Here is a 20,503-nt window from a genome sequence, read left to right as displayed (position 1 = left end):
GAGCTACGTACGGTGCGAAAGAAGTTCAACATAAAAACAAAGATTCCTCCCCAGTATAGCCTTAACAAACTGTTGGGGCAAGTGCTGTTAGTGAGCACCTATGAAGGCCGGCATGACACACGAGGGGGTGGGTGGCCAGCATCACGCCCGGCCGCCTTTGCCTACCCAGTGGCGATATTTACACACCGCACCAGGTACTCATTTGAGGCTGAGTCGACCTAGGGGAAGCCCAGGACCGGTTTAGATAATCGTCACCGGTGTTGGTGGCCGTGAAAGGCAATCGAACTCGGGTTACCGGGTTCGTAGCGCAGCATAATGCTAGCCGCTACACTACCGCCCCCCACAACGCACACACACACATTTACACACACACACATACACACACACACACAAATACATACACACATACACAGATACATACACACATACGTACACAGATACATACACACATACATACACACACATACACATACATACACACATACATACATACACACACAATGTAATGGACCGGTATGTCGCGGTGTCCCCCAACTCTCTCGCCAGGAGTTGAGCGCCAGGTTCGGCAGCGTCCTTCCCCCTGAGCGGCGAGCCAAGTCGCTCGACCGGCGGACGAGCGAAGCCACAATGACGGTGAGAGGGGTCAGGGGGCACGGGGCAGGGGTCACTCGAGGTGCGATCTGGAAGAGTCGATTGCGCTGGGTGAGTCGCGAGCGCTGGATCGCGGGGGGCCGGTCGCCAAGAAGCGCATTGGCGGCCAACCAAGAAAAAAACCCATAAATCAAATTGGTGGAACATTGGGGGAGCTTTGGTGTTGTGTGACAGCAGCGGTGGTCACACGGTGCGACGTGGCACTGGCTGGAGTGAAGTGTGTGGCGTGCACGGCTTCAGTCGCTACGACCTCATGACCTCAGAATCTATGTCATCGAGATGTTCTGGTACCAGTGATGGTCGCTAGGAGATGTCATCTCCCTCGTCCGGTATGCAAGAGGTCGTGGGTTCGATCCCGACCCTGATGACGCCTTGTTGTATATTTGGAGTTTGCGTCTCTCTCTCTCTCCGTGGTCGCGTGGATTTTTCTCCGGGTCCTCCGGTTTCTTCCCTCCACGTTTAGAATCAACATCACGTGTTTAGAGTAGTTGGCTGCTGCTATAAATTCCCACATGATGATAAGCCACTTCATTGAGCTATCAATTTGTGGCCAGGTCAATTCTGAATAAGAACTATTTTATAATTTTCGATTTAAAGCTTTCGTGACTGCAGGGATTCATCTTCTTGGTTCTTTCGGTAAAGTCACGTAGAATAGAAATAATAAAATGATAAAAATAAAACATAATAAAATAATTCTCACGACGTTTCGGCCACAACTCAAGCAGCCTTCCTCAGGTGAAGAACAGGTCTGTCGATAAGACAGAGTTTGAATGACACGTCCTAGGCTTGGAGCGTCTATTTAGGCACTCTTCCTCCTCCCTCCCAGCTTAAATAGACGCTCCAAGCCTAGGACGTGTCATTCAGACTCTGTCTTATCGACAGACTTGTTCTTCACCTGAGGACGGCTGCTTGCATTGTGGCCGAAACGTCGTGAGAATTATTTTATTATGTTTTATTTTTATCATTTTATTATAACTATTTTATAGTTCAGGGGGCCTTACCTGGTAAAATGAAACTCGTTTACTTCATTTCATTCGACCTGCATATGTGTGTGTTCTAGCCCGACCTATTGAACTTCAAGCAGGGTTGGCTCATGAGACTGGATGAAGATGATAAGGTACCCATCAATGTCCACCCTCTTACTCCATCGGTGACAAGTTTCGTGGCCACTACATACTGGCGGGCAGAGTGGCGGCATAGTGGTTAACGCTCGTGCTGCCTCAGAGCAAGAAGGCCCTGGGTTTGATTCCCGACCGTCCAGGTTCTATGGCTTCCTTCTGTCGATAAAAAAAGACACGTACAATGGAACTGATTTTGAGCGAATATCTTGATGCTGAAAATTAACTTAAAATTAATTGATTGAAATCACATACACACACACATGGACTTATGCACACCCGCACTTACGAATACCCGCACTTACACACACACCCGCACTGATAAAGACCCGACTTACGAACACCTGTACTTACTAACACCCGCACTTATGCACACCCGCACTGATAAAACCCTACTTACAAACACCTGCACTGAAGAACACCCGACTTACGAACACCCTCACTTCCGAACCAGCTTTCATGATTTTTTTTTTTACATTGACTAAACGCGCAGACTCTCACTTCAAAATCGAACCATGGCACTGTTTTGTTCAGCTGAGCGATCTCCACGAGATATAATGAGTCGGCCTTGTGCTGGGAGTGAGTGTTTGTCTGTGTGTGTGGGAAATTAAAGACAGTTGATTACCGAGTTCTGACTTGCGAACCGTTCGACTTACGAACGGCTCTCGGGAACGAGTTGCGTTCGTAAATCGAGGACTGCCCGAAATACAACAAGGGGAGAACGGAAACCCCACGCAGAACAAGGGGAGAACATACAAACCAACCAACGCAGAAAGGCGCCACGGGTTGGGAATCAAACCCGGGCCCTTGTTTTTGCCGCGAGATAGCACGAGCGTTACCACCGCACCATCATCCACTTGCACGCTTCTTTACCCTTCCCCCACACACGACATCTGCCTGTTTTCCCCGACCGGGATATTTTTCCCACATTCTCCTCTCCCAGAGAGGCTCACCAGCTCAGAGGACGATTGTGAATTCGCGTCGGGCGTAATGATGAGCGGCGCATCCTGGAGCCTCCCGTTGTGTGATTGCGACGTTGTCTCTCGCCAGTGGCGGAAGCACTGGTTCGTGTTGACTGACGGCAGTCTCAAGTTTTACAAAGACTCCATGGCCGAAGAGGTGAGGTTTCTGAGAGTCGTTTATCTTTTCTGCTTAACGCACTCTCAACTGGGGCGCCGGGGTGGCGAGATGTTAACTACCTCGCCTGGTACACAGGAGGTCGTGGGTACAATCCTCACCCTAACGATGCCTGCTGCTGTATATTTGGAGTCTGCGTGTCTCTATCTCTCTCCCCGTGGTCACTTGGATTTTTCTCCGGGTCCTCCGGGTTTTCCCTCCACGTTTAGAATCAACATCACGTTTAGAGTATTTGGCTCATGCTATAAATATCCACACGATAATAAGCCACGTTGTTGTTGAGCTGTCATTTGTGGCCAGGTCGCTTCTGAAAAATAGCTATATAGTTCAGTGGGCCTTATCTGGTAAAATAAAAATAAAATTGTGAAGTAGATTAGTACTCATCCCCGGCACCCTACTCCCAAGACTATTCCGTGAGACTTCTTGGTGTGGGTCTGGGTCACTCACAAGGCCACTCCCTGAGACCTCTCTCGGTGTGGTCTGGGTCACTCACAAGGGCACTCCCTGAGTCCTCTTGGTGTGGTCTGGGTCACTCACAAGGGCACTCCCTGAGTCCTCTTGGTGTGGTCTGCGTCACTCACAAGGGCACTCCCTGAGTCCTCTTGGTGTGGTCTGCGTCACTCACAGGCAGCGCTTCCTCTGCCCCCAGGCACTGGACGAGGACGGGGAGATCGATCTGACGACCTGCCACAACGTCGCGCCCCTCGACACGCAGAGGAACTACGGCTTCCAGATCCACGTGAGGGCCGCGACGCTCGTGCCGCGCAGCAAGAAGGGCCCGGGTTCGAACCCCGACCCGGGCACCTCGCTCTGCGTCGAATCGTATTCCTTCTATTTACGGGACTCTTTTGCCGGTATCAAAATGATGAAAAGAGAATAGGCTTCACCCTTTCTGGCAATAACACAGGAGGTGTTCAAACACCAAATAGACGCCTGTTGCTGTAAAGGGTAAAGTCTATTATTTTTTCATCACTTTGATACCGGCACAGATTGGTCCTGTAGATATAACTGCTCGAGCCGAGGCATTAATACTTTTATATTTGTATTGCCCTTTTGCCGTTCGCCTTTTGGTGTTCGCTGGTCTAACACCGGTGGTGAGACAAGGCCATACAGGAGGCTGTCTCTGATGTAGACCAATCAGTTTCAAATACAATGCATACATTTTAATGCAGACTTGACTATGCCTTGTGTCTGTTTGGTGTTCGAACATCTTGACACCTCCTGTATTATTCCCAGAAGTGAAGCCTATTACTTTTCCCATCATGTATGGGATCTGTATGGGTTGCCTCTGGGTTCTCCAGTTTACTCTCATAGCTAATATGAAAACATACAACACAATTGGTATCTATGTATGTTGAACTTCTTACCGCAACGTACATAGCCAACGGTGCTAATCGGAGGTGCGGGGGAAGGACAACAAACCAAACACACAAAGGAAACATCCCAACGCTGGAAAATGACCTCAAATGGAATTCCACAGCAGCAGCAGCAACATCGCGAGTCTGACTGCCGAAGAGACAGTTAAACGTCGAAACCAGCCCAGGGTTTTCCCACGAATCCGTTTCTCGTCGAGAGATGCGCCACCCACCCCCTCCCCCCCAACCGCAGCAGCTGCCGTTGCTCTTCCACAGACCTCGGACGGAGTGTTCACTCTGTCGGCCATGACGGCCGGCATCCGCAGAAACTGGGTGCAGAGTCTGAGCAGCAGCGTCCGCCCTGCCACGTCGCGCCGTCTCGCCAGGTGAGCGTCCTCGCTGTGCCCCCCCCCCTACCCCCGCGTCACTGTCCGAGGAAGATCGTGTCCACGCGCAAACGTGTGCCGTGCACATGAGATGGGACGCATTCAATCCATTCTGCCCGCTTGTCTGTATGTATGTACGTTGAACTTCTTTCGCACTGTACATAGCCAACCGTGCTCATCATCTTGTTACTTGTCTTCTCCACAGCGACGCTCATGATTGTTTAGCGTGATGAATCATGACGTAGTTTTGCGTTAAACTAGGGCCAAGAGCGAACAGGGAAGTCCTTGTCTATCAGCATTGCTTCAAGCTAGGCCTGAGCTCTGCTGATGAGACGCTGAACGTCTAAAACCTGTCCAGAGTTTGCTCGTGTCTTGAGCCAGTCCTGCTGAGGTGAAGGCACTCCCACAAGGCCGTGCATTACCGATGGCGGAGGAGGCCTGTCGTCCACTGATGTGCTTTGTGACGCACGGCACAGCATCGTGGCGGAGTGCGGCACAGCCGTGCCAGACACCGCGGCGACGCAGCGCGGAGGGGAACTGCCGCCCCCCGGTCCCTCGTGGCCTCCGATTTCCACCGCCGCCGCCGCCGCCGCCGCCACCGCCACTGCCGCCATTCCCCTCTTCGACCCGACGGGAGGCTGCCGAGGTCACGCTCGGCAGAGACGGAGGGATGGGCGCTCGCGCACGATCGACCTGGCCGACCTGCGGTCCCTACGCGAGGCGCTGCGCATGCAGAGCCGCCGGCAGTGCCGGCCCAGGGCCAAGACGGCGCTCATCCTGCCTCCCGGCATGGCAGCCCTGGCAGGGCCGGGTGAGCGAAGCGGCCTTCCCACCGTATGATCGTAATTGTTGTTTGCGAATGTTATTTTTGTTAAGTTTAAACCTGACCCGTGTATCGTTGGTAGTTCAATTGCAACATGAAATGTGTTTGAGGGACTGCGTGGTGTTGTTGTGGTCTTGGTGCGGTCTGGTTCTTCTTTTATTCTTCGACATCTGCGTCGTATTTACGCGTGGCAGGCGAAAGCGGCCCGCCGGCGGCACCGCCCCCGGGGGTCCGAGCGGCGCCCAACGGGGACCCCGGGAGGGATCCGCTCCCTCGGACCCCGGCGGAGACGCCCGGTGGGAGCGGCCCCCCCCTCCCCCCCGCCAGGCGCGGCGTCGACGACGACGAGGAAGAGGGGTCCGGCGTCGGGGGTCCCCCGGACTACGGAGGGGGGGCCCGGGGGGAGAGGAGGAGGAGCGGTGCGGGGTGGGACGGGGGGCCCTCCGCGCCCGGGCCCGGGCACGGCCACGATGAGATCGAACGGCGCTGGGTGCAGGTGACCGGCACCAGCACCAGCACCAGCACCGTGCTCGTGCACGTGGAGGCATCGGCGTGGCCGGGCCGGGAGGCTTTCGTTTCACAACCGGAGACAGGCGCAGGTCCCCCCCCGCAAAGGCCCAGAAACGTCAACCGACCGGCAACAAACGGCAGCGTTGTGGAAGACGCAATGCACGGAGGCAGCCGAACTCGAGGCTGTCACCTCGCTGAATGAAGTGGCGCCAGTTGTTGGCACTGGCAGACAGTCGAGAAATTGAGAGCAGTGTGTGTGTGTGTGACTGTGTGTGGGGCTGTGTGTGCCTGTATGTGTGGGGCTGTGTGTGTGGGGCTGTGCGGTAGTGTAGTGGTTCGCATGCCGCGCTCCGAACTAGGCGAACCGAATTCAATTCCCATACCAGTGACGATTATCTAAACCAGCCCTGGGCCTACCCGAGGTCGACTGAGCTTCAATTGAATACCTGGTGTGGTGTGTAAACATCGTCACTCGGGAGACGAAGGCGGTCGAGCGTGGTTTGAGCCACCTACCCCCTCGTGTGCTGTGCACTTGTCCCAACAGTCTGTTAAGGCTCCACCTTTGTCTTTGGGGATGTGTCACCGTGCTTGCAGGTGGAGACAACGCCTCTGCGAGACGACAAGCAGGTGCCCATCGCCACGCTGGCTGGCGGGCAAGGACCCATCGCCACGCTGGCTGGCGGGCACGGGCCCATCACGCTAGCTGGTGGGCAAGGGTCCATCGCCACACTGGGTGAAGGGCAAGGGTCCATCGCCACGCTGGGTGAAGGGCAGGGGCCCATCGCCACGCTGGGTGAAGGGCAAGGGCCCATCGCCACGCTGGGTGAAGGGCAGGGGCCCATCGCCACGCTGGGTGAAGGGCAGGGGCCCATCGCCACGCTGGGTGAAGGGCAAGGGCCCATCGCCACGCTGGGTGAAGGGCAGGGGCCCATCGCCACGCTGGGTGAAGGGCAGGGGCCCATCGCCACGCTGGGTGAAGGGCAGGGGCCCATCGCCACGCTGGTTAAAGGGCAGGGGCCCATCGCCACGCTGGGTGAAGGGCAAGGGCCCATCGCCACGCTGGGTGAAGGGCAAGGGCCCATCGCCACGCTGGGTGAAGGGCAGGGGCCCATCGCCACGCTGGGTGAAGGGCAGGGGCCCATCGCCACGCTGGGTGAAGGGCAGGGGCCCATCGCCACGCTGGGTGGTGGGCAAGGGCCCATCGCCACGCTGGCTGGCGGGCAAGGGCCCATCGCCACGCTGGGTGAGGTGGTGCCCGTGGACTCCCCTGGGCTCCCTGCGTCTCCTCCTTCTGGTGCCCCCACAGAAGACTTTGTGCAGCTCCTACAGAACGAGGTGCCGCCCCCCTAGTTGATACTCTCACTCACACGCTCACAGTCTCACACACTCACAGTCTCACACACAGTCTCACAGACTCGCTCACTCACACGCTCACACACAGTCTCACACACTCAGTCTCACACACGCGCTCACTCACACGCTCACACACAGTCTCACATACTCACAATCTCACACACTCAGTCTCACACGCTCAGTCTCACACACTCGCTCACTCACACGCTCACACACAGTCTCACACACTCGCTCACACTCACACGCTCACACACAGTCTCACACACTCGCTCACTCACACTCACACACTCACAGTCTCACACACTCAGTCTCACACACTCGCTCACTCACACGCTCACACACTCAGTCTCACACACTCACAGTCTCACACACTCGCTCGCACTCATTCCTACTCTCTCTCACAGTCACTCACTCACACACTCACGCTCGCTCACACGCTCGCTCGCTCACACTCACTCACACACTCACGCTTGCTCACACACTCACTCACACACTCGCTCACACACGCACTCACTCACACTCACTCACACACTCACTCACACACTCTCTCACTCACACTCACTGACACACTCACACTCACTCACACGCTCGCTCACACACTCGTGTCTTCCCCCCTTCCATCCAGGTGGAGAAGCTGAGGGTGAAGCTGGAGCAGGCGGAACGGGAGCTGCGGAACCTGCGGGTGAGGGGGACAGCACCACTGGCGACGGAGGTAGCGCCGTGGGCGGTTGAGCGTGACAGTAACGCTCGGTCTGGTGCGGTGCTGCAGGCCGGCCATGGGGAGGGGGAGGCAGAGGAGGAGGTGGAGGCAGAGGAGGCGGTGGCGTGGAGCGAGCCTCTCTCGACACGACCGTGCGGTGCGAACAGCGGGTCCGAGATCCGTCGCCGAGAGGGCGTCCGCTCGCCGGGGCGGGCGACGCGGCGCCACCGTCGCCCCGCCGAGCGGCGCGGCCCGGAGGACGAAGCGGCGCTCGCAGCGGAACGGCTCCGCTCGGCCACGGCCGAATGGCACGAGCGAGCGGCGCCGCGAGGAGAGAGCGGGGAGGAGAGCGGGGAGGAGGGGAGGTCGGCAGGGAGCGCCGCGCCGACGGGCGCAGAGACGGAAGCCTCCGGGCCGCCCGCGTGCCCCAGCGCGGAGGCACGGCGGGCGCCCAGCGCGGGCGCGGGGGAGGGGGCGGGGGAGGCCGTCGCGGCGGAGTCCGAGCCGCGGCCCGGCGGCGGAGAGGTCCGACGCCGCACCGAGGTGCCGGGCGACGCTCCGAGGGGGCGCGGGGTGCAGAGCGGGGACGCCGAGGGGCGGCCGGGGGACCCCGGGGGCCGAGAGGCCGAGGACGCGGCGGGAGCGGAGCTCGCCCGGCTTGTCCAGGAGCTGCGGCGGCGTCTCGGGGAGGCCCGGACCGAGCTGCGGGGCCGCCCCTCTCCCCACGAGGTGGAGGCGGAGCGCCTCCAGCACCGTGCCGACATCGAGACGCTCAAGGTGACGCGGACTGCGCACGCGCCGCACACGCGTGGCACACACGTGTGCCACGCGCCACGCATGCTTGGCCCCATGCGGGGTGGGGGGGGAGGGGAGGTCCGTCAGGGGAAACTTGCAAGTAAATTAATCTAAAAACGATTAATAAAAATATTTTACCAGGTCAGGCCCACTGAGCTGACCTGGTTATCACAAATGATAGCTCAACGAAGTGGCTTATCAGCACGTGGACATTTACTACAGCCAAATACTGGACATTTGCGTCGATTCTAAATGTGGAGGGAAAAACTGGAGGACCAAGGGCACAGAGAGAGACATGCAAACTCCAGATATACAGGCATCAGGTTCGGGATCGAATACACGACCTCCTGCCTACCAGGCAAGCTGATAACATCTCGGCACCGCGAAATGCTTTTGAAATATCTAGAAGGCCTACCTATCAGGGGACCTTTTACCAGTATAACAATATGAACAATAAGAATATGTCTTACCCTTTCTGGTGTAACCGGCCCACCCTGTCCCTCTCTTCCCGTGATCGTTAGGAGGGGACAGACCGGTTAGGAGGTAAAAACATCAACGATAATAGTCGATGAGTTCGGAGGCGATGAGTGGATACTCTGCGTTGTGTTCTGCCCTCCTTCTGATAATCGGATAACTCCACCGCCAAGGGACACCAGAGGGTTGTGTAACTGCAACTCTTTATTTCAGTGTTCTTCTGAGGAGCATTCATGCGTCTGTAATTATGACCAGTTGCACACCAATCAACCCCAATTCACACCACCTCACTGCTCAACCCCTGCACTGTACAGTGTCCCACCCGAATCTATATCGGTGCCCTGTACCCTGAATTGATTACTCTACTGGTGGGCGTGGCCTACTGTGCACTCACGTGACTATGGGTCCCAACCATGGTCATTATTACTCTCATTCACTGGCTACACTGGCAATACAACAGGTGTTCAAACGCCAAATAGATACCTTTTGCAAGGTATCAAGTCTGCATTAACCACATGTACTTGTGGTGAAGATGCATGTAGCGGTTATCGTGCTACGCTACAAATCTGGCCACCCAAGTTCAATTCCAACTCACGTCCACCAAGACCAGTGACGATCATATGAACCATTCCTGGGCCTCCCCTAGGTCGACTCAGCCTCAAATTAGTACACATGGTGGGGTGTGTAGTAAACATCGCCACCGGGTGTGGCGCTGCCCACCCCACCCGCCTGGTGTGCCGTGCCGGCCTTCACGGGCGCTGCCGCTCGCTAACGGCACTTGCCGCTACAGCCCGCTGAGGCTACACGGGGGACCTTTGCCCTCGTGCGTGCGTGCCCACCCACCCACGCGTGCAGGCCGAGTGCGAGCGGGGCCTGCTGCTCATGGAGGAGTGCCACCGTGGAGCGCTGCGCGAGCTGCAAGAGGCCCAGCGGCGGACGGTGGCGGCGCTGGGCGAGGAGAAGGAGCGGCTGCTGGCGGAGGAGACCGCCGCCACTGTTGCCGGTAGCGACGACGGTGGCGGCGCGGTTGGCACGGCGGGATGTGGGTGGGGGATTAGACACGAGGAGGTTGGCACGAGGCTAAGGGATTGGCAGGAGGTGAGCGGTCGAGATGGGCGTTTGAGGTTATTCAGCGGCGGGACAGATGTTAACGGTGGCTGGGAGATGTTAACTACCTCGCCTGGCATGCAAGTGGTCGCGGGTGAGATCCCGACCCTGACGCCTGTACACCTTGACTATCGATGCGGTGGCGGAGGAGGAGGCGGCGTTGAGAGCGTCGCTTCGCCTTGCCGCCTCTCTTTGCTGCAGCGATCGAGGCGATGAAGACGGCCTACCGAGAGGAGCTGGAGAAGCTCCGCAAGAGCCGCGGAGGTGTCTCCCGGAGCGTCACAGAGGAGCGTGCGCAGTACGAGTGAGTCCTCCCCTACCGGTACCCGTTACATCTCCAGCTGGGATCCAACAGCCCGAGATGATGTCCAACAGCTCAGCCGGTACCCGTTACATCTCCAGCTGGGATCCAAAAGCTGCAATTGTAATAGGTGCTCGCTAACAGCACTTACCCCAACTGGGTCTCATGTGACACAGTTGTTGGTAGTGATAGGGGTTGTAGTAGTGATCGTGATAGTGGTAAGGGTAGTGATAGGGGTTGGAGTAGTGATAGGGGTTGGAGTAGTGATAGGGGTTGGAGTAGTGATTGTGGTAAGGGGAGTGATAGGGGTTGTGCTAGGGGTTTGGGTAGTGATAGGAGTTGGAGTAGTGATAGTGGCAAGGGTAGTGATAGGGATAGTGATAGGGATAGTGACAGGGATAGTGACAGGGGTAGTGGTCGTAATCGCGGTAGGTCCGGCCGTAGCTGGGCTACATGGAGGGGATCTTTGCGTCTGCGTGCAGGCAGGATCTGGCCTCGCTGCAGCGGGAGATCGAGGCCTTGTCTGAGCAGTACTCCCACAAGAGCCTGCAGGCCGCGCACCTCCTGCAGGCGCTGGAGGCCGAGAGGGCCGCGCTGCAGCAGAGCCGGCGCAACAACCGCGAGCTCAACGCGCGCAACCAGGTGACGCGGGGGACGGGGGACGGGAGGTGCAGTGGGGAGGAGACGAGGGGGCAGCGGTCTGCCAAGCCGCGTCACGACGATCCATGCGGGAGGCATCTCCGCCGCTGGGCAAATGTCCTCGGAATTTTCGCTGCGGGGCCATTTTCATTGACGAGACGATTTGTCCGTAGATCTGCGCTGTATTTGTCTGACCTGTTGTTGTTACGGTTGGACAATCGTAAAAAATTTGCTACGCCCGTCCGATCGTCTGTTAACAGTCCCCCAGATTTTTCACGCAATTTGGATGGAAAACATGAAAAGTAGCTGCTGCCCCAAAGTGTTTGTAACCACCACACTCTTCTCATCTCTTGTCATCTCCATCCCGCCATCTCTGTCCTCATTTACACTGACGGTTAAAATCGGTAAAGTTTGTGTCAATGTAATTTCACAACATAATTGCTATTAATATTATCATTATTAAAAAAAAGTACCTGTAATAGTGGAATGATTTGATGTTGACTTTTGACTGAGTCGCCCATGATGAAAGAGCTTCTTAGCTTTACTTGGTGGGAAATAATCTCCTGATTCTGGTAAAATTATCATCCTGAGCGCTCGAATCAAGTGCAGCGGGGACTTGGGAAGCACGATTTCTGTGCAGTATGGATGCTGACACCACTATTAGTCACCATTATTATTATTCAGAATCAGAATATTTCACTGGAGGAGGAATCAAATGAGCTACATTTGTCCAGTAGGGGCACGGGGTCAGAACGTTACAACAGACAATACAAAAACACGATAGGAGTGCAAAGTGTAGGAAAGGTAAACAAACCACTGAAAACATTTACAAATAAAACTACTAAACAATTTTTTTATCTTACCAGGTAAAGCCCACTGAGCTATTAGCTTCTTTTTCAGAGGCGACCTCTCCACACGTGACGATAGCTCAACGAATTCCCTACCCGACAAACCCAACAACAAAAACAACCTTGAGCTGAAGCACTTCAGGAGAGACCTCGCAATTCATTCAACGAACACGGCGTGACCAGACAGCGGCGCGCATTAGAGATGCTGCGAGCAACATTTTGCGTCGATTGAAAGGCGGTTTAATGTGGACGTACGTCGTCGTTATTTGACCGAATGAGGCGCGAGTCGTCCTGGCGAATCAACTCGTTTTTGTTCCAAGGGACACCAACACGAGAATCGCTCAAACGCGAGTGTCCCGTTGGCAGAAGCTCGGCGCTCAGGTGGCGCAGGTGGCACGGGGGGCGCAGGAGGAGCGGGCGCCGGGCGAGGCGGCGGAGGGACGCGGCGCCACGCGCACTAACTTCGAGCTGCAGGTGAGGCCCTCCGTCCTCCTCCCGCACCGGCATCTCTGATTAGCAAGCTTGGCTACGTACGGCGCGAAAGAAGTTCTACGTACGTACGTACGTCTGCTGTGCTCGGCGATCCCTTGACGTCAAATGGCGTCGGTAGGCCATTGTGTGCCGGCGTCATCGTCCAAATGTTAAAACTGCACCGGTGATTGACTAAGTTGGGATTACACTGCCATCAAACTATTTTATTGAGCTGTGTAGCGCTTTTCCAGAAGCGACCTGGCCACAAATGATAGCTCAACAAAAGCGGCTTATCATCGTGTGGAAATCTATAGCAGCCAATTACTCTAAACGCGCGTTGATTCTAAGTGTGGAGGGAAAATCCGGAGGATCCGAAGGAAAAATCCACGCGACCACGGGGAGAGTGTGCAAAATATACAAACAGGCGTCGTCAGGGTCGTGATCGAACCCACGGCCTCCTGCATGCCAGGCGATGGAACTGACGCCAGTCGCCACCACGGCGCCCTTACACGTAGCAACGTCGCCCCCTTCTGGCCAGACCACGTCTGTGAAACGCATCGCCTTCTCTACAGCGAGCCTCTTGCACTGACACAATGGCGCAATGTCATAGGCACGACATTTGTAATGCTTGCTAGAATTACAACTTAAAACAAAAGGACAGCGTGAGTAGTCCTATTAGCTGTGCCATTATATTGGATGCCAGCTTCTGCTGGATTTAGGGCCGTCCAGAGGGGGTGGGGGTGCGGGGCCCCCGGGGCAAATCCCACCGTGTGGGTACCCCCCAAACGCAAATGAGTGAATCTGTCGCCGTGACGTCAAGGCACGGGGGGCCCCCAAAGCCCAGGGCAGCCGCCCCGATTCGCCGCAGCCCAGGGAGCGGTTCTCGCGATGTGACCATCGGATCCAGGAATACACCGTTAGCTGTCGCCCTAATCCCTTCGGAACGCATTTAACCCGTCGCATTTAACCCGTCACATTTACCCGTCACATTTAACCCGTCACATTTAACCCGTCACATTCCCTGGTGAAGCGACGTCGCTGCCGTTGCCGCACGCAGGTCGCTCTGCGCGTGAAGGAGTCCGAGATCGAGTTCCTCAAGCAGGAGCTGCGCTCGCTCAGAGAGGAGCTCCACACGGCTCAGAGGGTACGCGACGCTCGCGCCGTGTCACCCACTTCAGCACTCGGTGTTTTACTTCGCGCGCGCAGGGGCCAATATGCATGCGGCGAGTACTCGCTGAAACGCGCGCTCCTTCCATCGCACGCGCGCCGTTGTGACGCAGTCCGTGAGCGGTCGACGACGGACTACTTTCTTGAGCTGCGGCAGCTCAGCGGCACAGTGATACGCTACGGGGGAACGCGAGAGTCACGCGGCAGTGCCGGTGGACCCTGTGGAGGAGAACACCGTGTCTCGCCAAACTTTATCGTCGTTCCATCACTCGTGGGGAAATTGTCTTCGCTTAACGCAGCACTTTCGAGGCCCGCACCTGCCTGTACGTATGTTGAACTTCTTTCGCACCGTCCGTAGCCAACCGTGCTCATCCGAGGTGCGGGACAGGACAACAAACTAATACAAAAAGCAGCTCTTAAGAATTTAGAAGAGCGTTCCAGACGGCTGGAGAAGCGCATCTGAAATCGCCGCGCGATGCGGTGACCGTCTTTGTTTCGATGGCAGATCCACAATCCACTGCGTCTACTACCAGCGTGTTCAAACGCGCGGACTGCGGCAGATCGATGAGCACGGTCGGCTATGTACGCTGCCAAAGAAGTTCAGCGTACAGGGAGGAGAAGTTGCTTTGCCTAACTCCTGGCGACGGTGACGGGCGTCTGGTGGTAGCGACCGGCGCGGCCGCGTAACGGGCCGGGCCGCTTGCCCCCGCAGGACAAGAAGCTGGCCGCCCACCGCTACAAGGACATGTACCGTGAGATGAGCCTGGCGCGCGCGCACGCCCAGCGCGACTCGCGCCTGCTGCAGGAGAAGCTGCGTCGACTCACGCAGCAGCAGCAGCAGCTGGCATCGCCGGGCGTCGACCGCCGTGGACACGCACAGCCGCCCCACGGTGAGGGCCGACGCGACGCTGGCGCCTCGCGGGGCCAGCGAACTGGCACGGCGAGACGTTAGCTGCCTGTAGAAGGGCGGCACGGGGGCGGTGGCGCAGCGGTTAACGCTCGCGGCAAGAAGCACTCCCTGGTTCGATTCCCGGCTCGGGAGTGTTTCTGCGGGGAGTGTGTACGTTCGCTCTCTCCCCTGTCCTGCGTGGCTTCTTTGGTTTCCTTCTGCCATAGCTCTACATGATGTAACCGCTGTTTGGGCAAACATCGCAATGTTGAAAAAGATTGACCAATTATTTTTTATGTTACCCGGTAAGGCCCCCACTGAGCTATGTAGCTCTCTTTCAGAAGAGACCTGGCCACAAATGACAGCCCAACGAAGTGGCTTATCATGTGGAGATTCATAGCGGCCCAATATTCAAAATGCGTGATGTTGATTCTAAATGTGGAGGGAAAAATCAAAGGACCTGGAGAAAAGTCCACGCGACTACGGGGAGGGAGACACGCAAACTCCAAATCTACAGCAGGCGTCAGTGTCGGGATTGAACCCATGGCCTCCTACACACCAGGCTAGGGAGTTAACATCTCGCCACCGTAGTGCCCATTTGGTACACACAGCAGCAACATCACCACCCCTACCGCGAAAACTTCACCGGACCCTCCTGAAAAAGAGTCTTGAGACTCGGTGAGGTTTTCCTCGGTAAACTGGCAATAATACTAAGAAAAAATAATGAAAACAGCTCTTCGTGTTGCTTCTTCAGAATCGTAATCAGAATGTTTATTTCGACTGGAGGAGGAATCCGATGAGCTCTGAAGCTCTTTTTCACAGATGTCCTCCAGGACTTGAACTGAACTTTTCCGCACCAAACGTAGCCAATCGTGCTAACGAGTCGGAGTCGGAGAGTTACAGCGACAAGCGTGGAAGGGGTATTAGTGGGTTTCAAGTTCTGTTGATGACGTCGTAGCCTCTATTGACAGCTGTCGATCCACTGCTGGATGAAGGCCTCCTCCCGCCTCATCAGTCCAGGGGGGGTTGCCTGTCCGCGCTCCACGCCACTTGTTGAAAGGGCGCCCGCAGGACCGATTCGGATCTCGTCCGCTAGCGGCGTTAGCCGTGGCTGCACCTCGCCAGGTTCACGGCACGGTTGCGCTAACCGCTGCGCCGCCGCTCCGTGACGGTGGCCGTGACGCGGGGACGCTGCCGCGCGGATGTGGAAAACTCTGTCTCTTGTCGACCGTCGTTCCAGATGTCCTGAAGTCACGGAGTAACCCGGAGGGTTTGCGCGCTGGACTTGCATCCGTTGGTCAGCGTCTCAAGGTGCTTGCATTCGTTCTGTGTGTGCGTGTGTCTGTCTGTCTGTGCTTGTGCATGAAACTATTTTTTTTTACCAGGTAAGGCCCACTGAGCTATGCAGCTCTTTTTCAGAAGCAACCTGGCTATCACAGATGATAGCTCAACGAAGTGGCTTATCACGTGAAAATTCGTAGCAGCCAAATACTCTGAACACAGCCAAATCCACGTGACCACAGGGAGAAGGTCGGGATGAACCCCACAACCTCCTACTTACTTACCAGGCGAGCTAGTTAGTGTTTCGCCACTGCGGCGCTCGTGGGGAGCGGTAGTGTAGCGGTTAGCGCGCCGCACTACGAGCCTGCCGACCTCGGTTCGATTCCCGCTCACAGCCAACATTGGTGAGGAGTTTCCGAACCGGTCCTGGGTCGACTGGGCCTTAAGTAAGTACTTGCTCCGGTGTGTCAACATCAGCATTGGGGAGATAAAAGGCGGCCGAGCATATCGCTGGCCGCCCACCTCCGTGTGCCGTGCCGGCTTGAGGGGGTCCTGCTCGGTCACGGTGCTTGCTCCGACAGTCTGTGAAGGCTACGCGGGGATCTTTGTCCTTGTTTGTGTTTTGTGTGCGCGCGTGCCTCTGGGTAATGTGCAGGCTGAGTCGGAGGGCTTCCCGCTGGGCGATAAAGCCCAGAAGACGCCCGTGTGACTGCACCGCCAACGTGTGACAAGACCCGGCTGATTTGCGCACTCAAGTTTTCATTTGCACGTCATCATTAAAAAATATTTGCATTTATTTGACCTTTAAATTGACCTGGCAAAACATCTCGCACGGTGTCGCCATCTCACAAATTTGAAGGCACCCCCAGCGGCAGCTGTCCCTGTGCAGCCAGTCGGTGCCTGAGGTCGCTGCTGCTCTACCTGAGTGTCATTTGCGATCTGATTTTTCAAAATGTGGCAAATTATGACCACGACGCCAGCATTCGCACACAAGGGACGCCACGGCATCTTGAGCGCACCGCCGTGAATCGGACGTCGCGCAGCGTTTGTGTGCCTGATGCACCAGAAAGTATTCACCACAGGGCGTCTTGCCGGATTCAAGCCATGAAACCGCCGCAATGACGAGCAGCGAACGCGCCACCACTTACTGCCGCTTCGGCCGAACAGTTAAAACTAAAAACTAAACAGATTTAGTATTTTGCCAGGTAAGGCCCCCTGAGCTAAATAGTTGTTTTTCAGAAGTGACCTGGCCACAGAAGGATAGCTCAACAAAGTGGCTTATCGCGTGGAAATTTATAGCAGCAGCCAAATACTCTAAACGCATGATATTGATTCTAAATGTGGAGGGAAAAACCAGAGGAGCCGGAAAAAAATCCGCGAGACCACGGGGGGGAGAGAGACACGCAAACACCGAATATACAACAGGCATCGTCAACACCGGGATTGAACCCACGACCTCCTGCATACCAAGCAAGGGAGTTAACATCTCCTAACCACCGCAGTTAAACTTCCTCCGCGCACGAGTGAGCGCCATGTCGGCGCTCCAGGCCACCGTGCACATCTCTGGAGCCCCTCTATGGGGTCGAGCCCAGGCGGCTCTCCCTCTCTCTCGTCCTCACCGACTACGCAGGGGACACCACCTCCTCCTCTCCGCTGCCGCGTGCGCCTCCTCCTCCTCCGTCGCGTCCCCGACGGACCCCTCCGGCTTGGCGAGCGTATTGAACGTCGCGCTTTCTGAACAAGCGGCAATTTTGTTCTTGTTGTTGTTGCCGCTGTTCATTCGCACCCCTGAGATTTACGATAACGGAACGTGGGAGCTGGCGATGCGAGCGAAGCGGCGAACGTCGGATCTGCACTTTATGCGACGCGCCGCGATGACTGCGAACGTGTCCCAGGAACGCGCCTGTTACCGCGCGTTGGCTCTGCTCTTTAAAGTCCGGCGTGGCCCGTGGCATGTCCGCGTTTGCTGCGCACGTGTCACGCGACACCCTGGATGCCCTTGTCGTCCTTCCCCCCCTCCGCACCTCCCTTTAGCGCGGTTGGCTACGTACGGTGCGAATGAAGTTCAACGCACGTACGTACAAACGAGATACTCCGTCTAGACGGATTTTTCAAGTGGAATGTTTTAATTCGTAAAACGAATGGCAGCGTGACACTGGGCGCCCACTTGTTAATTCTGGGGAGTGTGTGGCTCTTGTCCGGGGGGGAGGGAGGGATTGTTCCAGGCTGAGCGTTGCGATGACGCACGACGGAACGAGGCCGCGTCTTCGTATCCAGGTAGCTTGAAACTCCCGAGGACTGAAGTTTCCGAGATAGTTATTCAGGTCAAACTAATTTATATTTTAGCAAAGCCAACAAGGGGGGAATGTCTTATTTATCTAATGCTGTAATACCTTCCCGTCCTGAAAGGCTGGTGAATAAAGCATGGTATCGGCAGTGCAATATATAAATATGAAGATGAGTCAAGACGAGAGGAGGCATGTTTATTCGTGTGTTTTACATTTCATTGAACATATTTACAGAGAATACATAATAAATATAATCTTACAATGTTGTAAGCGGCTGGAAATCTCTTTTATTTGCAGGGATACGTAGATGTACGTTGAACTTCTTTCGCACCGTACGTAGCCAACCGTGCTAATTGGAGGTGCGGAGGAAGGACAACAAACTAAACACAAAAGCTGTTCTAAACAAATTAGTCTATGAGTCTGTGGGCAGTGTTGAGTCTGTGGGCAGTGTTGAGTCTGTGGGCAGTGTCGAGTCTGTGGGCAGTGTTGAGTCTATGGGCAGCAGTGCTGAGTCTATGGGTAGCAGTGCTGAGTCTATGGGTAGCAGTGCTGAGTCTATGGGTAGCAGTGCTGAGTCTATGGGTAACAGTGCTGAGTCTATGGGTAGCAGTGTTGAGTCTATGGGTAGTGTTGAGTCTATGGGTAGCAGTGCTGAGTCTGGGTAACAGTGCTGAGTCTATGGGTAGCAGTGTTGAGTCTATGGGTAGCAGTGCTGAGTCTATGGGTAACAGTGCTGAGTCTATGGGTAACAGTGTTGAGTCTATGGGTAGCAGTGCTGAGTCTATGGGTAGTGTTGAGTCTATGGGTAGCAGTGCTGAGTATATGGGTAACAACGCTGAGTCTATGGGTAGCAGTGCTGAGTCTATGGGTAACAGTGCTGAGTCTATGGGTGGCAGTGCTGAGTCTATGGGTGGCAGTGCTGAGTCTATGGGTAACAGTGCTGAGTCTATGGGTAGCAGTGCTGAGTCTATGGGTAGCAGTGCTGAGTCTATGGGTAGCAGTGCTGAGTCTATGGGTAGCAGTGCTGAGTCTATGGGTGGCAGTGCTGAGTCTATGGGTAGCAGTGCTGAGTCTATGGGTAGCAGTGCTGAGTCTATGGGTGGCAGTGCTGAGTCTATGGGTATTGTTGAGTCTATGGGTAGCAGTGCTGAGTCTATGGGTAATAGTGCTGAGTCTATGGGTAGCAGTGCTGAGTCTATGGGTAGCAGTGCTGAGTCTATGAGTAGCAGTGCTGAGTCTATGAGTAGCAGTGCTGAGTCTATGGGTAGCAGTGCTGAGTCTATGGGCAGTGCTGAGTCTATGAGTAGCAGTGCTGAGTCTATGGGTAGCAGTGCTGAGTCTATGGGTAGCAGTGCTGAGTCTATGAGTAGCAGTGCTGAGTCTATGGGTAGCAGTGCTGAGTCTATGGGTAGCAGTGCTGAGTCTATGGGTAGCAGTGCTGAGTCTATGAGTAGCAGTGCTGAGTCTATGGGTAGCAGTGCTGAGTCTATGGGTAGCAGTGCTGAGTCTATGGGTAGCAGTGCTGAGTCTATGGGTAGCAGTGCTGAGTCTATGGGTAGCAGTGCTGCTCAATGTGCAGGGGAAGTTGATTCCAGTGGAGGGCTGCAAGGAGGGAGAAGGACCGAACAGGGAGGAGGAGGAGGGACGGAGAGAAGATTGGATACGAAGAGGACGAGACACGGAGGGAGATGAGAGAGGCGAGATGAGGTGGGGGGGGCATGAAGGGGATGTGAAGACTGGCGTCTGGGATGTGAAAAGGCCGCGTTGTACTCAACGTGTATCCAGGGGGAATCGGAGGAGGTCACCACCACCACCACCACCGCTATTGTTGTTGTGCTGCTGCTGTTCGAACTTTGTTGGGGGATACCGCTGGCTGGGAACCACAACAACCCCCCCAGATGTCAGGCGGATCGAGCACTGCGCTTGGGCACCACTCACCTCGTTACCACCTCGTTACCCACCTCGTTACACACATCGTTACCATCTCGTTACTACCTCGTTACTACCTCGTTACACACTTCGTTACCACCTCGTTACCACCTCGTTACACCCCTCGTTACCACCTTGTTACTACCTCGTTACCACCTCGTTACACCCCTCGTTGCCACCTTGTTACTACCTCGTTACCACCTCGTTACACACCTCGTTACCACCTCGTGCTGCTGCTGCTGCTCTGCGTGGGGTTCCTCCCTCCGTGTTGATGTTGCTCT

The 20,503-nt window shown here is 55.7% G+C and overlaps 1 protein-coding gene across 1 annotated transcript in view; it reads left to right on the top strand.

Annotated features, from left to right (window-relative positions):
* LOC133353462 (myosin phosphatase Rho-interacting protein-like) overlaps positions 1–18,559 on the top strand; it is a 42,068-nt gene extending 23,509 nt beyond the window's left edge. The window contains exons 9-26 of the mRNA XM_061569727.1: positions 547–633; positions 1,712–1,768; positions 2,820–2,888; positions 3,556–3,645; positions 4,538–4,647; positions 5,124–5,458; positions 5,665–5,966; positions 6,575–7,315; positions 7,959–8,015; positions 8,103–8,810; positions 10,158–10,305; positions 10,611–10,713; positions 11,193–11,352; positions 12,564–12,671; positions 13,726–13,812; positions 14,548–14,725; positions 15,965–16,035; positions 16,661–18,559. Coding sequence (XP_061425711.1) covers positions 547–633; positions 1,712–1,768; positions 2,820–2,888; positions 3,556–3,645; positions 4,538–4,647; positions 5,124–5,458; positions 5,665–5,966; positions 6,575–7,315; positions 7,959–8,015; positions 8,103–8,810; positions 10,158–10,305; positions 10,611–10,713; positions 11,193–11,352; positions 12,564–12,671; positions 13,726–13,812; positions 14,548–14,725; positions 15,965–16,035; positions 16,661–16,714 — 3,465 coding nt within the window. The 3' untranslated portion in view covers positions 16,715–18,559. The remainder of the gene's footprint in view (positions 1–546; positions 634–1,711; positions 1,769–2,819; positions 2,889–3,555; positions 3,646–4,537; positions 4,648–5,123; positions 5,459–5,664; positions 5,967–6,574; positions 7,316–7,958; positions 8,016–8,102; positions 8,811–10,157; positions 10,306–10,610; positions 10,714–11,192; positions 11,353–12,563; positions 12,672–13,725; positions 13,813–14,547; positions 14,726–15,964; positions 16,036–16,660) is intronic.
* The last annotated feature ends 1,944 nt before the right edge of the window (positions 18,560–20,503 follow it).

The sequence above is a fragment of the Lethenteron reissneri genome, chromosome 44 (genome assembly GCF_015708825.2).
Source record: "Lethenteron reissneri isolate LAM-NWPU_2019-01 chromosome 44, ASM1570882v1, whole genome shotgun sequence".
Classification (NCBI taxonomy): domain Eukaryota; kingdom Metazoa; phylum Chordata; class Hyperoartia; order Petromyzontiformes; family Petromyzontidae; genus Lethenteron; species Lethenteron reissneri.
Note: the sequence above shows the minus strand (reverse complement) of the source record. Positions and strands in the feature narration are given on the sequence as shown.